Source organism: Lathyrus oleraceus, chromosome 6, assembly GCF_024323335.1.
Source record: "Lathyrus oleraceus cultivar Zhongwan6 chromosome 6, CAAS_Psat_ZW6_1.0, whole genome shotgun sequence".
NCBI classification, from domain to species: domain Eukaryota; kingdom Viridiplantae; phylum Streptophyta; class Magnoliopsida; order Fabales; family Fabaceae; genus Lathyrus; species Lathyrus oleraceus.
In genome coordinates, this window is record NC_066584.1 from 373569709 (window position 1) to 373583818 (window position 14110).

General features: G+C 34.6%; 3 protein-coding genes across 3 annotated transcripts in view; 1 reads left to right on the forward strand and 2 right to left on the reverse strand.

Moving 5' to 3' along the window:
• The first annotated feature begins 1409 nt into the window (after positions 1-1409).
• LOC127091151 (uncharacterized) lies at positions 1410-7538 on the forward strand. The gene is made up of 7 exons (XM_051029708.1): positions 1410-1541; positions 1667-1765; positions 2252-2386; positions 2520-2609; positions 3911-4060; positions 4561-6146; positions 6455-7538. Exons 1-7 carry the CDS (start codon positions 1479-1481, stop codon positions 7416-7418), a joined length of 3087 nt encoding a protein of 1028 aa, XP_050885665.1. The 5' UTR covers positions 1410-1478; the 3' UTR covers positions 7419-7538.
• Positions 7539-7800: 262 nt separating this feature from the next.
• On the reverse strand, positions 7801-9051 carry LOC127091152 (probable glutathione S-transferase). The gene is made up of 2 exons (XM_051029709.1): positions 8405-9051; positions 7801-8259 (listed from the first exon to the last, which is right to left on the reverse strand). The coding sequence occupies exons 1-2, from the start codon at positions 8711-8713 to the stop codon at positions 7900-7902; spliced, it is 669 nt and encodes a 222-aa protein (XP_050885666.1). The 5' UTR covers positions 8714-9051; the 3' UTR covers positions 7801-7899.
• Positions 9052-13314: 4263 nt separating this feature from the next.
• LOC127091153 (probable glutathione S-transferase) overlaps positions 13315-14110 on the reverse strand; it is a 1199-nt gene continuing 403 nt past the window's right edge. The window contains exons 1-2 of the mRNA XM_051029710.1: positions 13933-14110; positions 13315-13841 (exon numbers count right to left, since the gene is read on the reverse strand). The exon at positions 13933-14110 is cut by the window's right edge and continues 403 nt beyond it. Of these exons, the coding sequence (XP_050885667.1) occupies positions 13482-13841; positions 13933-14110 (538 nt within the window). The 3' untranslated portion in view covers positions 13315-13481. The remainder of the gene's footprint in view (positions 13842-13932) is intronic.

Genomic DNA, 14110 nt, shown 5'->3' on the forward strand with positions numbered 1-14110 from the left:
TTATTTCGCATGGTAGGCTCTCCACCATGTGTCGAATTCTTTGGTGCAATAGAAGGTTGGTTGAAAAGAAAATTATGTGAGTACAACACGTTCAACAACTTGTCGAGCAAGACGTCGAAGGTATTCATCCTCTGAGTAATCGACAATGCAATGACAAAGTTCACTTTTTTGACTAAAAAAAGACATGGGCATAATTTGGCTAACCCCAAATTGGTGTGATACCAAATCGGGTTGATAGCAAAATATTTTCACGTTTTCTTTGGAGGTCCCAAGTCTGGTCGAAAGAAGCTTTGGAGTGAGGAAAACTTCCAAAATCTTTTTTAATTCAACCTCTTGTTCGCCAGTAGCAAGAAATTTTCTTATGAACCATTCAAGCCCATGAGTTATATCAACGAAATGAGCCATTGTGGGAGTGAAGTTGTGGCGTTTGGTGAATATTATGAAATAAGTCGAAAAAGCTTCTCGATCTGATATATTTTTTTCAACTGGGATTATTTGAGCAAGTCGAGTACCTTCGGCACGCCTATTCTTAATGTTTTCATCAGTATCATTTGGCAAATCATGAAATAAGTCGAAAAGGCTTCTCGATATGATCTATTTTTGTCAACTGGGGTTATTTGAGCAAGTTGATTACCATTAACACGTCTATTCTTAATGTTTTAATCAACATCATTAGGGTTTTCTACATCCAGGGAAGGTTCAAACATGACATTTAGCCATAACTGGAGCAACCAATAGGGTTCAGTCAACAACAAGTTATCTTTAGGTTGAAGGTTTTTCAGGGTTTCAGTGGCTAAACCTAAAGATTCAGAGAGGGGTCCTAATATCAGTTGGCTAAGACAAATGTCTCGTCCTTTATGTAATTGGTTGGTTAGGGTTAAGTATCTCTTAGATACCTTCAAGGATTTGCAACAAAAGACACATCTCGACAACCACAAAGCTAGAAAAGCAATGTGTTCTTCATCAAACACTTCGTCAATGATAAGGTCAGTCTCCGATGTATTTGCCAAAGTTGGCAAGTATTTCGATACAATAAATTTTTTAAGACACCAACAAAACTCTTTCTGCAAGTCTTCTGGAAGTTATTTAAATACAAGTCAAATATCTTTCATAAATTGATCCAATACAAAAAATACATATTGAAATTCATTTTCAAAGTCTTCCCATTTGAATGCGTAGGAATACAATATTTAAAAATCAATAGTAAAAAGTAAAATGACAAATTAGTTAAAAATATGCCAACATAAAATTGAGTTGTTAATAAATTGTAGGGGGTATATGGATATGTGTAGATATGAGTTAAAGTTTTCCGGATTGAACCGGGTCGAACCGGACAGCGGTCACCCACAGTCTCACCTTGGGGAAAGAGCGGGAAAAAAAGAGAGCCAAAAACGAAAAAACAACAAAGCCATTCAAACACCGAAACCGAAATATAAATAGCAAATAAAAAAAAGTTCGAAGATAATAGACACTTGAAAATGGCGGAAGGAAGCTCCAACACCGATATCCAGAGAATACTCACAGCCATTAAATCTTCCGAGGCAAGCTTCTTCTTCCATTCTCGTCTCTCTTTTCTTACATATCAACTACACTTTCATTCTGTTCACACATTTTAGGGTTTCGCGCTTAATTTCCACTTCGTTTTTCTCTTACAAATTCGTTGCAGGTTGTTGAAGATCGTATTCAATTGTTTACTAATCTAGGAAATTTAAACTTCAAGAACGTATCTGAGTTTGATCATGCTTCCATCATGAATTGCCTTGTAGTATCCTTTATTCACTTCATCTTCTATAATACTTGTTATGTTTAATTATATGTTACTGATTATTGTTAGATTAGTTTATTCAATTAATTAATTATGTAGATTGGCATAATCAAGTATTATAAATTATTTAATATTCATTGATATGTTAATTATGATACAGAGTCAATATTTTGGTCTTCAAGATTAATCTCAAATGTTTTGGTACAAATTTGTTAGCCGTTGGTTATATTTTCCTACAAATCCGGAACAAAGTTGATTTTGTTGATGGTTGTTATTGTTGCTTAAGCTTGGAATGGTAATATTTCATGTAAACCAAGCAATATATAAATCCTAGATTAAATGCTAGTTTGATTAAAGTTAATGCCAAGGAAGTGCCAAATTATTTAACAATGGTACTTCATGACCTTAACCATTACCGTACTTGTATACTATTTCACTACTCTACTTCTTGTCTGCATTGTTGCTTCCACCTTAACTGCAAGCTTGACCTATTGGGAAAATTACACATGTTTGGATGTTACCCAATGCATGCTTAATAGAAGCATTCTACATGTTGCTTTAAAAAGTATAGATCTTCACCTACCTAGTTGTTTACTTCAAACTCTCACTCTTGGAGTCAAGGTATTTCTTTGGTTGTGTCTTGTTTTTACTCTCTGTTTATTCATTTATACATATCAACACACTTTCTGATCTCTTAACCTTTTCAGGAAGATATGTCTTTTCTGATTTCTGATAATATAATATTGATGAATAGGCTAGTATATGGTGTGGCAAGCATCTAAAAATGACTCTTTTGTCGACAGCAGAATCTCAAGATGACGAACACAACTCTGTTTTTTACCAGGTAGGAGTTTTTTTTTTAAATGAATTTTGATCTCAAATAGTCCTTGAAAGGTTCTTATTCACACAAAAGCTTCTTACACGCACACAAACACACCCACAGATATAGAAGAGGGGCAAGAGGCAATGAAGCTGAGCAAGTTAGGCTGTAATTTGGACTGTAGTATTATATATATGACTCGTAACACTAAAAACCCTAATTCATTCAAGTAATAGTACACAACTATAAGTCTATAACTGCTCTGTAGCTGCAAATGTAGGCATATTTGAGCTAACTGCATAATCAAACGGCCGTGTTCATCTTTTGTGATTTGCGTTTCTATTTTCTCTTCTGTCACTACTTGTAGTTATCTTATGATATAACCATAAACTAAATGTAAAGAAATACTATTCTTCCAAAAACTGCATCAACTATTCAAATTACGAATTCATGTAAAAGTTTCCACATTTACACTTACTTCTTTTTCTTCTTTTTTCTGTCAAATGTTCCTGCAAGCAATATAAACCAAAACATTAGTGTACAATTATGTGATACTGTAAATTTGTTTGTCCTATATGTCCTATATGTTTTACTGGACAATTGTTAAACCAACAATGTTGTACGGGACAGCGTATTGGGTTGTAAAGAACCAAGACAAAAATAAATTAACTGTAGCAGAAATGAGAATGTTGTATTGGATGTGTGTTAAGACTTTACACAATAGGATTAAAAACAACAAGATTAGAGAGAGTTGGGGTAACACCTATAGTAGAAAATATGATAGAAATTAGATTTGAGTGGTTTGGGTATGTAGAGAGAAGACTTGTGAATTATGTAGTAAGAAGAGTAAATTAGATAGATGGTAGTCGAACCACTAGAGGCAGAAGAAGACTTAGAAAAACTGTAAGAGAAACTATTAAGCAAGATCTCGAAATTAATGAGGTAGATAGAAGTTTGATTTTTGGATAGAACATTATGGCGTTGTTGATCCATGTAGCTGACTACATTTTGTGGGATACAGCTTGATTATTCTTGTTGTTGTATGTTTCCGTATTTAATAAGGATAATGAGTGAAGCTTTACTATTAACATTAATAATAATGGACAGTGCATAGTCTTTTATATCAAAGCCCTATAATTTAAACTAATATAAACAAAATGTTCCAAAGTGTGAACGGCTTTCCTAATGTGGAATGTTATTTTGATGGTATAGATTGATTTGAGAATTTTGCAAAGGTCATTCAGGAATCTGCTAGTTTGTTGGTCTAAACATTCATTTTAGTGACATCATATTTTACCTGAGTCATTTATATTTTTGCTGTGCAGCTTCTTTTGGAGATCCTAAGGTTTTCTTCATCAACTTTTTCAGCCTTGTTGAAATTCACCGATATTAGTAACAATGAATTGATGGACAATGTTGAAACCTTCATTATAGAAGTGTTAAATTTAACTAAAGATTCCGTATCAGAAGCCAAGGTAATTTGTTTCTTCCTGTGTATGAAACTCGACAATATGAAAATATAATTTTTATTATTGTAATTCTGTCAGATATTTTTTCCTTTTCCTTTTTATCATCGGTTAATCATTTATTTCCATTTTCTACATTACTAAAAGTGTTCAGCTTTAATAACAACTGCTTAAATATGAAATTTATATGTGGATACATGATTGAGTGGCAGTGTAATAAAACCTTGATTGAGAATCAAAGTTGAACCCTATGATATATCAATCCGTTGAGGTTCCTCAAATATTGACATTTATGGTCTTCCAAAATTCAATGAAGTATTTGAATGTTTAAATCTATCATCTCAATATTCTTAATTGCGTGACGCTCGATGGTAGTGAATGCTAGGTAACTCAGTATCAGCAAGAGTAAAAAACACTGCCATTGATGAAATTTCTTCTGTTCATTTCGTATTTACATTGCAAGGTTTTGTATATGTTGTTAAGCACGGTTCTTTTCTGATCCTAAGCAGAGAATTCAATCATTTGGATCAGAGATATTGAAGGTTGCACACATGGTCATTGATGCAGTGGTAAAACTATGCAAGGCCCGTTTTGAATTAATAAACTGGGAGGCTTGTGATGAAAACCACAAACCTATTAATGTTTGCCATGCTATCAACATAACAAAATACACTATAGAAAAGCTGTCTCAAATCGGTGTTCTTGCTGCAAATGACGGTGGAAGTTTAGTCAATATTCTTAGTATCTCTTGGAAAGGCGTTGTTTCTTTGCTTCAAATTGGTGGGGGACATTTTACTGAAGTGAATATAGCAAACATAGTGGTATCTTTGCTTGCATTAATAACTGAGCCTTTTAAATGTGCTGCTGAGGTCTGGTCATCATCACTGAATGAAACCATATCTGTAACTGAAGCTAAAAGGATATTTGTCCCAGTGAAATTTTACCTGATTAATGCAGTTAAAATATGCTCACTGTATCCTCATCAGACCTACACAGTGTACAGGGAGATTACACAATGTGTTCTCATTATGACTTCTTTTTGGACTTTTGCAAGTAATGAAAATCTTCTGAAAAATGCAACTGCAGTAATTGCAGAGCTATTGGAGGAAACAACCTTGGATCTGGTGTTGTCTTTGATAAATTCTGATAAACTAAAACTGGAACAGAAGCTTGAGGTAGTGGAGTGGCTATTCATTAATGAAGGTGATTCTAATTCATGCCTTGATGATGATCCAGCATTAGCTGATTGTAAGTTTACGTTGGTTAACAAAGTATTTTTAAGTAGTTGTGAAGGTATAGACAGATCAAGAGTACTAATACTTGGTCGAGTTGTATTGTTTATTAATTTCCTTAAATATTCTGTAAAGCTTGACGGAGATATCAAATTAGCAATTACTAAGAAGCTTAATTGGTTTTTGGAAATTTTAGTTGAGGAAAATGTATATTCTCGTATGCTTGTTTTGCAACTTCCTTTATGCTCTGGCTCTGGAAAAGCAGTTGAACTGGTGTGGCAGCCTATATTATCTCTCCTCTTGCAAGCATTCAAAACCTTCATGATTGTGATCTCTTCAAGTACAACTTGGGGGGAGTTGGAGTCTTTCTTACTAGAGAATTTCTTTCATCCTCACTTCCTTTGTTATGAGATTGTGATGGAATGCTGGTGTTTTATACTGCAACATGCTGAAACACAAATGGCAAACACCATAATTAACAAACTATGTTCATTACTTAAGCTGCTGGCATCCCCCGACTTGATTTTCATTCCTCATTCTTCCTTCAGGAAATTGACAAGATCAATTTGCTTGCTTCTAACCTGTTGTGAAAAACCAGTGGTCGACGAGGTGTTCATGTCTATTGTTGGTGATGGGAAATCACAATTGTCACTAATTTTGTGTTTGGCTCTGTTCATTGAAGGGTTTACGCTTGATTTACTTTCAGATGAATTGAGAAAAACTTCCATTCAAAGAATTACATCTGATTATTTTGACTTAATCGACAGCTTTGATGAAGCTTCATTGATGGCATGCTCCTTTGGTTTGTTTGGCATTCCAGTTTTTATCCTTTCCGCTTCTTTGCAATCTTCTTTGCAATCACTGTAAGTATTTTGGCTCTGTTATATCCGTTATTGTATGCCTATATATATAACTTTATTTCCTATTAATTACAATTCTTATGGTCAGTTTGTCATGAATTTATTCTGCTTCTTTATATCAAAGACTCCTAAATCTTGGAAGCAAAAATCAGAATTGAGTTTAATTTCCCACTGGCATGTTTCAAACCGATCTGAATTTTTATTGATAGGCCTGGTTTGCGTTCATTTAGACCCAATTCCTTTTATTCTTTCACTGAACAAGAATATCATACTGATTCCAGTTCTAAGAATTATGTTCCCATTTTCTGCAGCAAGGGTAGACTACCTGAGATTGAAGCAAGGACCTTAAAGTTTTTGATTTCAATTAGTTCTATCTACAAAAGTACAGTAGACAAAGAAATAAAGAACCATTCTCTTTGTCTTTTTGGTGAAATTCTAGTGATCATTTCATATCTGAAACATGTATACATATCGAATGATATTGAACAAGCCATAATGGAGATTGAAAACATCTTTATCACTGAGCCTCCGGTCCTTTTGTACAAATGTAAACCGCATTTGGCTCGCTTCCTCATGGGACTTGTTGACATGGAGTTTTTAGAAAGTGATGACTCTGATGCAAAAAGCCGTGCTGCATGGAAATTATTTCAATTGATCTTGACAGAGCGGCACTGGGCATTCACTCACTTGGCAATAGCCGCATTTGGACATTTTGCTGCTGACACAAATTGCACTCAGCTATGGAGATTTCTTCCACAGAATGCAGCTCTTTCATATGATATAGTTTCAGGATTAGAGGTAACTAATGGGGGATTTATGGCTGAGCTTAAAGCATTTCTTAATAAACAAAATGCTCTTCTGACAATCGCACCAAGTCCTGAACAGCTTGAGCTGCTACAAAGAGAAGGTCTTATACTAAAACAGATGGTTCATAACATTTCAGTCAGTGCTGAACAGAGAGAGGGATGTGAGGGCATGGAAATTGATGACAAGAACCAATCAAATAGCATGGAAGTTGATGACAAAAACCAATCAAATAAAAAAAGGAAACTTCCAGATGGAATTAGCAAAGGAGTGGAATTGCTGAAAAGTGGTTTGAAGATAATTAGTGATGGCCTTTTAGAGTGGCAGGTTAATCAATTTGAAAGCAATGAACTGCATGTCAAATATTCCACTCAGTTTTCTCAACTTGAAGATGCTATCATGCACTTTGAGGAATTGGCTGGGAGTGGTGAGGTATGTTTATCTCCTATTCAAAGCAATTTGCGAGGTTGATTGCCTGTTGATGCATGTTTTATTGTAAAGAAATCTGATACATCAACAAAATTTACTGTATGTTTCTGAAGTGTCAAATGTTGAGCAAACTTTAATTCCCTCTTACCTCTTTTTATCTTACATTCTAGTGATTTAGTATTTACGTAGCAACTACTCCATCCATTCCTTAACTCGATGTTTAAGTTAAGTGCACATTAAAAAAATAGTGAATAAATATTGAGTTGGATTATAACATTCTTGTTTAAGCTCTTATTAATGATAGTCAGACTTATGAAGTAAATCTTGTGCACCAAACACCTCTATTTTTGGTGGAAAACAAAAGTATAAGGTACTAATCGACTAAACTTTAACTTTTTTTTATGCATGGTACCCACTCTTAATATTAAAAGAAAGAAAACCATTTTATTCTTTTATTATTGACGGATAAAGACAACAAAAAATAAAAACTAATGCTTTGGTATATATCAATTCATAGAAGCCATCATTTCCTCGCCAAGATTTGTTCAATAAGAGGCTTTAAAAGAGCAACCAATTTCTCTTTACTAGGGGTGCTTTCTTTGATGATTGGAACATCCTTGAAATTATTAAACCATAATTTCAAGCGAGGGAACCTCTCACTTTGCAAGATCTTCACTTCAAACATATCCTCTTGAACGTCAATAACTTTGACAAAAGATCCAAGAGCTATGTCTACAATGCTAATGGTGTCTCCCCCATAGAATTTCCTCTGATCTCCCAAACACTGATCCTCAACAACTCTGAGTCCTTCCCATATATTCTCTTTGGCCTTCTCTCGTTCTTCATCACTTCTGCTATCAAGGTGGGCCGCAATTGCCAGAAACTTTAAATATTGATAAAGATATTGTTGTTAGTTTGAATCAAGATGGGATAGTTAGAACAAAGTAAGTTAAAAGTATATCTATAAAATAAGCAGAACATGTATTGTGCAAGTATACAAATATGATGATTAAGCTTTGAAATGGTACCAGCTCATCAACGTATTTAACCCAAAACCGGGCTTGAGCTCTGTCATAGGGATCAACAGGTAGCAATGAGTTGTGTGTCCATATTTCATCAATGTATTCAACAATGAGCATGGATTCACATATGGGTTTTCCATCATGAACTAGCACTGGAATCTTTTTATATACTGGGTTATATTGAAGAAGTTGAGGACTCTTATTGAAACGATCTTCTTCTATGTGCTCGTATGATATACCCTTCAGATTTAGAGCCCATACTATCCTAAAGGTAAAAGGACTATACCAAAATCCATGCAGTTTCACCTCTGCCATCTTAGCTTATGTTTTCATAAACCAAGACAAACCCTTTTATAGATGGTGATTCATGGCCAAAAGAGTATGGAAAGGGATTCTCTCCCATAGAAATTTCATCCAGTGATATCCTAACCACATGAAATTATAATAAACAAAAAGATAGAAGAGTAATAGTCAAACCTTTTTCTTAATAAGGAAGAGTAATAGTTAGACTTAACTAGCACAATGCTAAGTTTTGTTTTTTTAGAGCGCTAGGTTTACACTAATTCACTACAACTTATCTAAATTACACCGTATTTATTCAATTATTTTTGTGTTACACATATATCAAAATAAAATAAAAAATCATTAAAAAAATAATGAGTATGTATTTGGTGTATAAAATACGGTGTGGATATAAAATATAGTGTCAAATGAGCATTTTTTTTTAATAAATTGTTTTTCTTTTTGGAACATATTTTATAAAAAATATTTAAAACTACAGGCATAAAACCTTGTAAGATTCATTCATTCTTCGACTACTTTTCTTGGGGGCATTGTTTTCCATACAAATGTTTCTTTTTCTGCCCCACCAGCATTTTGGTAACAATTATTATTTTTGATGTCTTCTGAATCGATGTCGTAAGTGCTTGCATCACTAAGAGATAAATACTTCAATTAGAGAATTCATACTAGGTTAATAGGTTTCTTACTACCATAAATAAAGAGCACATCTATTAGAGATTAGTTACTAATTTGTTTTTATCTCAAAGTTTGCTAGAATAAGTTAGTTGCTATTTTAAATTAGTCCAGGCTTCTCTTAGGCCATATAAACACATGCATGTAACCTATTATTTTTAAGGATATACAAAGAGAAAATTTGCTCTTTAATTTCCATTAAGGCATTGGAGTATAACGATCCAAATGATTGAGACTAAGAAGAAGAAAAAGTCCTTTTCTTAGTCGATTTAATTGTGATGGCATGCTTAACCAATACTACAAATCCATATCTTCATGGTAGCATCTCTCACGCTTCCTCTGATCATGACATATGGATCTATCTTGAAGAAAGATTTCCTAGATCAAAGTACCACCTTCATCAAATATGGTGCACAATATATTTGATGTGGAAAGAGAATAATACAAGTGTAACAAGATACTAAACTCAATTCAAGAGTCTTTTTTATGAACTTTATGAATTGCAAGCGTTATTAGAATAGTTGTGGAGCTTCCAAAAATTTGACATAACGGAGAAGAGGAACAACGAATTCATTTGTTTCTCGGAGGTCTTGAGATTGATCAATTCGATCACATCAAAGGGTCAACCAAGTCTGGAAGAGAATGATAAGTTGACGGCTCTATAACTTGATATTGCAAATCGTGCTACGGTTTTATTTCAATTCATAAATTGACTTGGGATCTAAATTATAGTGTGACTTATGATAAAAATTGTTGTATAATCTTTCACCAAAACGCAAAAAAGGAAGAGTGGAATAGGTAGCTTAAATGAAGGAGTATATGAGTTCGCAAAACAATTTTAGGAAGGATTCTCATGGCAGCTAAGAAGGATATGACAACTTTGTGGCACACTAGAATGAGGTCCCTTCTATTCAATCTCGACAACAAATTTTTCATAATCTCAAATATTGTTTTGATTTAAATAAATATGATTTGTTGTGATGTTTATAAAAAGCAAAACAATGTATAAATTATTTTCATTTGAGTAGTAATAAAATTGAGGAATCCTTTGATTTAATTTACTGTAATTTTTTGGAGAAATATAATACTGCTCCACATTATGGAGCACACTATTTTCTTAGTATTATAGATGATTATACTCGAAGCACTTTGTTGAATGAAAAACAAAACAAAAACACTGCACAACTTGGTTAATTTCTGCAATGTGATTAAAAACAGTTAAAAAAAACCATTAAAAGACTAAGGAGTGACAATGCAAAAAAAAAATTGTCAATTCAAAATTCTAATCATTTATTCATCAAAAATGGTCATTCATGAAATCTTTTGTGTGTCAACACCTCAGTAAAATGGAAGAGGAGAGCATAAACATTGATAAATATTGAATATAGCAATTGCGGTATGTTTTCGAGCAAACTTTCCGCTATGTTTTTTTTGGGGATCGTGTAAATACATCATATCTAATAAACAGAACACCAACTATAGATACACTCTATATGAGTTGTTCTATAAAAAAACACAAAATTATGATCACTTAAGAAATTTGTTGTTTATGCTACATGAATAATGTGTCTAATCTAACTAACAAACTTGAATCATGTTCCATTAGGAATCACGAATGGATGCAGTTGGAGAATTGATGATCTTGAAGCAGTGGTGCTGATCTTCGTCACGACATGCTTAACACTCCAACACTTAAGTCAGTTCAAGATTTAAGATGAGTACGAGGAAACGTTGAGATAAGAGAATGTACCATGCTTTCTGTGTGAACTGATTTTATATCTTTGGTCAAGTGGAGTGGATTTAAGGATAGTTGGGTCTTGGCTATTTGGGTCCACGACCATGCCATAACACTTGCCCCTAAGGCTTTCCCAGGCATTGAGTGAGCCTGGGAAGCCTTTAGCGATGTTGACCGGTTCCCTAGGATATCGTCCTACTAACAGGGAATGACACACTTGAAATCAGTTAAAAAGGTAGAGGAACATAAGCATTAGATGCTTGACACTCTAACACTCAAGTCAGTTCAAGAATCAAGATGTGTATGGTGAAAAATAGAGATCAGAGAATGTAACTTACTTTTCGTGTGAATTGATTTTATATCTTGTGTCAAATGAAGTGAATTTGAGGATAGTTGAGTATTGGCTATTTGGGCCCATGGTCGGCACAAAACAATTGCCCTTAAGGCTTTGCCCGATATTGAGTGAATCATGGAATCATGTAGCGAGGCTGGTCGATCCCCAAGGATATCGTCCAGAAAACATGGAATGACACAATTGGAATAAGTTAAAGAGATATTGGGGGACATAAGCATTAAATTCTTTCTTATCACCGAAAAGTTTCATCACGTACTCCCAATGCGTCACCCTAGGCAAACAAACTATGGAATAATTCTCTTGTCACTTCATTCTGCTAGATGGAGTGGTGTGATGACAACCCTTGGATCAGTATCCTACTTTGAATATGGATCTTTGATTTCTGAATAATTTTTCTATAAGAAATGGGTTTTGTTCCATTTCACTCCCTTGCTGCTCTTTCATATTCACCTCTCTATGGGCTATTAGCCATCACCTTCCTTGCCCAAACTTTAGGTTTTCGTGGTACTTTCCTTCCTCTTCACAAATGAAGTTGTTGCCCCTTTCTTAAAGAGAACTAGGTTCGCTCCCTTTTGATATACGGGGGTCCATAATCTAATGCTCATGTTCCACATTTTTTTCAACTGACTTCAAACAATTTAGTTTCAGCTTGCACTAGACAATATCCTAGAAGCCAACCTAAAACCACTAAAGGATTCTCCAACTCACTCAATGTACGACAAAGTCTTGGGGATAACTGTTATGTGCTAACCAAATGCTCAGATAGTTAAGACCCAATTCTCCTCAAATCCACTCCACTCGACCCAACCAAAAACATAAAATCAGCTCACGCACAAAAGCAAGGTACATTATTTGATCTCCACTTTTCACCATACTCATCTTGAATCTTTAACTAACTTGGGTGCTAGAGTGCTAACCATGCAGGTCCATCCCACTTCGCTGTGACAGAGATCAACACCACCGTTTCAAGATAATAAGTTCTTCAACTGCATCCATTTCTGGTTCTTGCACGCAACAGGAACGATAAAAAACATAAACACTTTTTTTCAAGTCGAAAGGGGAAAATGACGCTTCAAAAGTCTTTTATACACTCTTTGTGCACTGAGGATCGTACGATTACTTCATATTACCAACGATGAAGATTTCCCCGAAACGATTCGAAAGCCCTCAAGTATTCTAAAGGAGCGTGAAACGTCATTACTGACTAGAGTAAGATGACATGTCAATCATTCTTAGCATCACACTGCATCTTACAAGAAAGACATTTTAATGCATTGTTCCCAAGAGCGGCGACGTCCCATCAAAGACTTTCACGTTCATAAATTCCATGATCGTGTAAATACACATCGTCACAAACTCTCACCTTACAAAGCAAAGCCAAGGGTTTGGGAGAGAACTGTTTCGGGCCTTCCATAAGGCCCAACGACACGTAACATATGGGCTCCTTCACCAAGCAGTTAACCTCTCCACGAGCCCTATCTTAGCCATCATCACACGTGATCGGTTAGTAACAAATTCTCCTATTTAAAGAAGAGATCACACCATTTCACACGTAATCGAATTATGTCACTCTCTTACTGACTTAAGCATTAAAGTGTTAATCTTGCAGATCAAACTTCTATCTACTCTATCAAATCTAATTCCAGTGCGGAGCAATATTTATGTAGCAAAGCAACTTCTCCCTTCGTTTATTTGCTCGATGTTTAAGTTAAGTACACATTAAAAAATAATGAATAAAATATTTATTTGGACTATAACATTCTTGTTTAAGCTCTTATTAAAGACAATTAGTTAGACTTATGAAGTAATCTTGTGTACCAAATACATCAATTTTGGTGGAAAACAAAAGTATAAGGTAGGAATCAACTTATCTATAACTTTATTAGACGTGTGGTGGTACATACTCTTAATATTAAACAAAGGAAACCATTTTAATCTTTGATTATTGACTAACAAAACAACACAAGCAAACACACATAACAAGATGACTCATGATGATATATCAATCCAAGAAGCCACTATTTCCTTGCCATCATTTTTTCAATAAGAGTCTTTAAAAAAGCCACCAACTCCTCTTGACCAGGGGTATTTTCTTTAATGATCGGAACATCCTTGAAATTATTAAACCATAATTTCAAGCGAGGAAACCTCTCACTTTGCAAGATCTTCACATCAAACATATCCTCTTGAACCTCAATAAACTTGACAAAAGATCCAAGAGCTATGTCTACAATGTTAATGGCATCTCCCCCATAGAATTTCCTCTCATCTCCCAGACACAGATCCTCAACAACTCCGAGTCGCTCCCATATAATCTCTTTCGCCTCCTCTCTCTCTTCATCGCTTCTGCTACGAAAGTGCGCCGCAATTCCTGAAAACTATAAACATTGATCAAGATATTATCGTTAGTTAGAACATGTACTGTGCAACTATACAAATATATGATGATTAAGCTTTGAAAAATGGTACCATGTCATCAACATATTTAACCCAAAACCGTGCTTGAGCTCTGTCATATGAATCAGCAGGAAGCAATGAATTCTGTAGCCATATCTCATCAATGTATTCAACAATGAGCATGGATTCACATATGGGTTTTCCATCATGAACTAGCACTGGAGTCTTTTTGTATACTGGGTTATATTGA

Coding starts and splice junctions, on each gene's coding strand:
- LOC127091151 (XM_051029708.1), top strand. CDS start 1,479: ATGGCGGAAGGAAGCTCCAACACCGATATCCAGAGAATACTCACAGCC. Junction 1,542..1,666: donor CAGCCATTAAATCTTCCGAG/GCAAGCTTCTTC, acceptor AATTCGTTGCAG/GTTGTTGAAGATCGTATTCA. Junction 6,147..6,454: donor CAATCTTCTTTGCAATCACT/GTAAGTATTTTG, acceptor CATTTTCTGCAG/CAAGGGTAGACTACCTGAGA.
- LOC127091152 (XM_051029709.1), bottom strand. CDS start 8,713: ATGGCAGAGGTGAAACTGCATGGATTTTGGTATAGTCCTTTTACCTTT. Junction 8,260..8,404: donor TTAAATACGTTGATGAGCTG/GTACCATTTCAA, acceptor CAATATTTAAAG/TTTCTGGCAATTGCGGCCCA.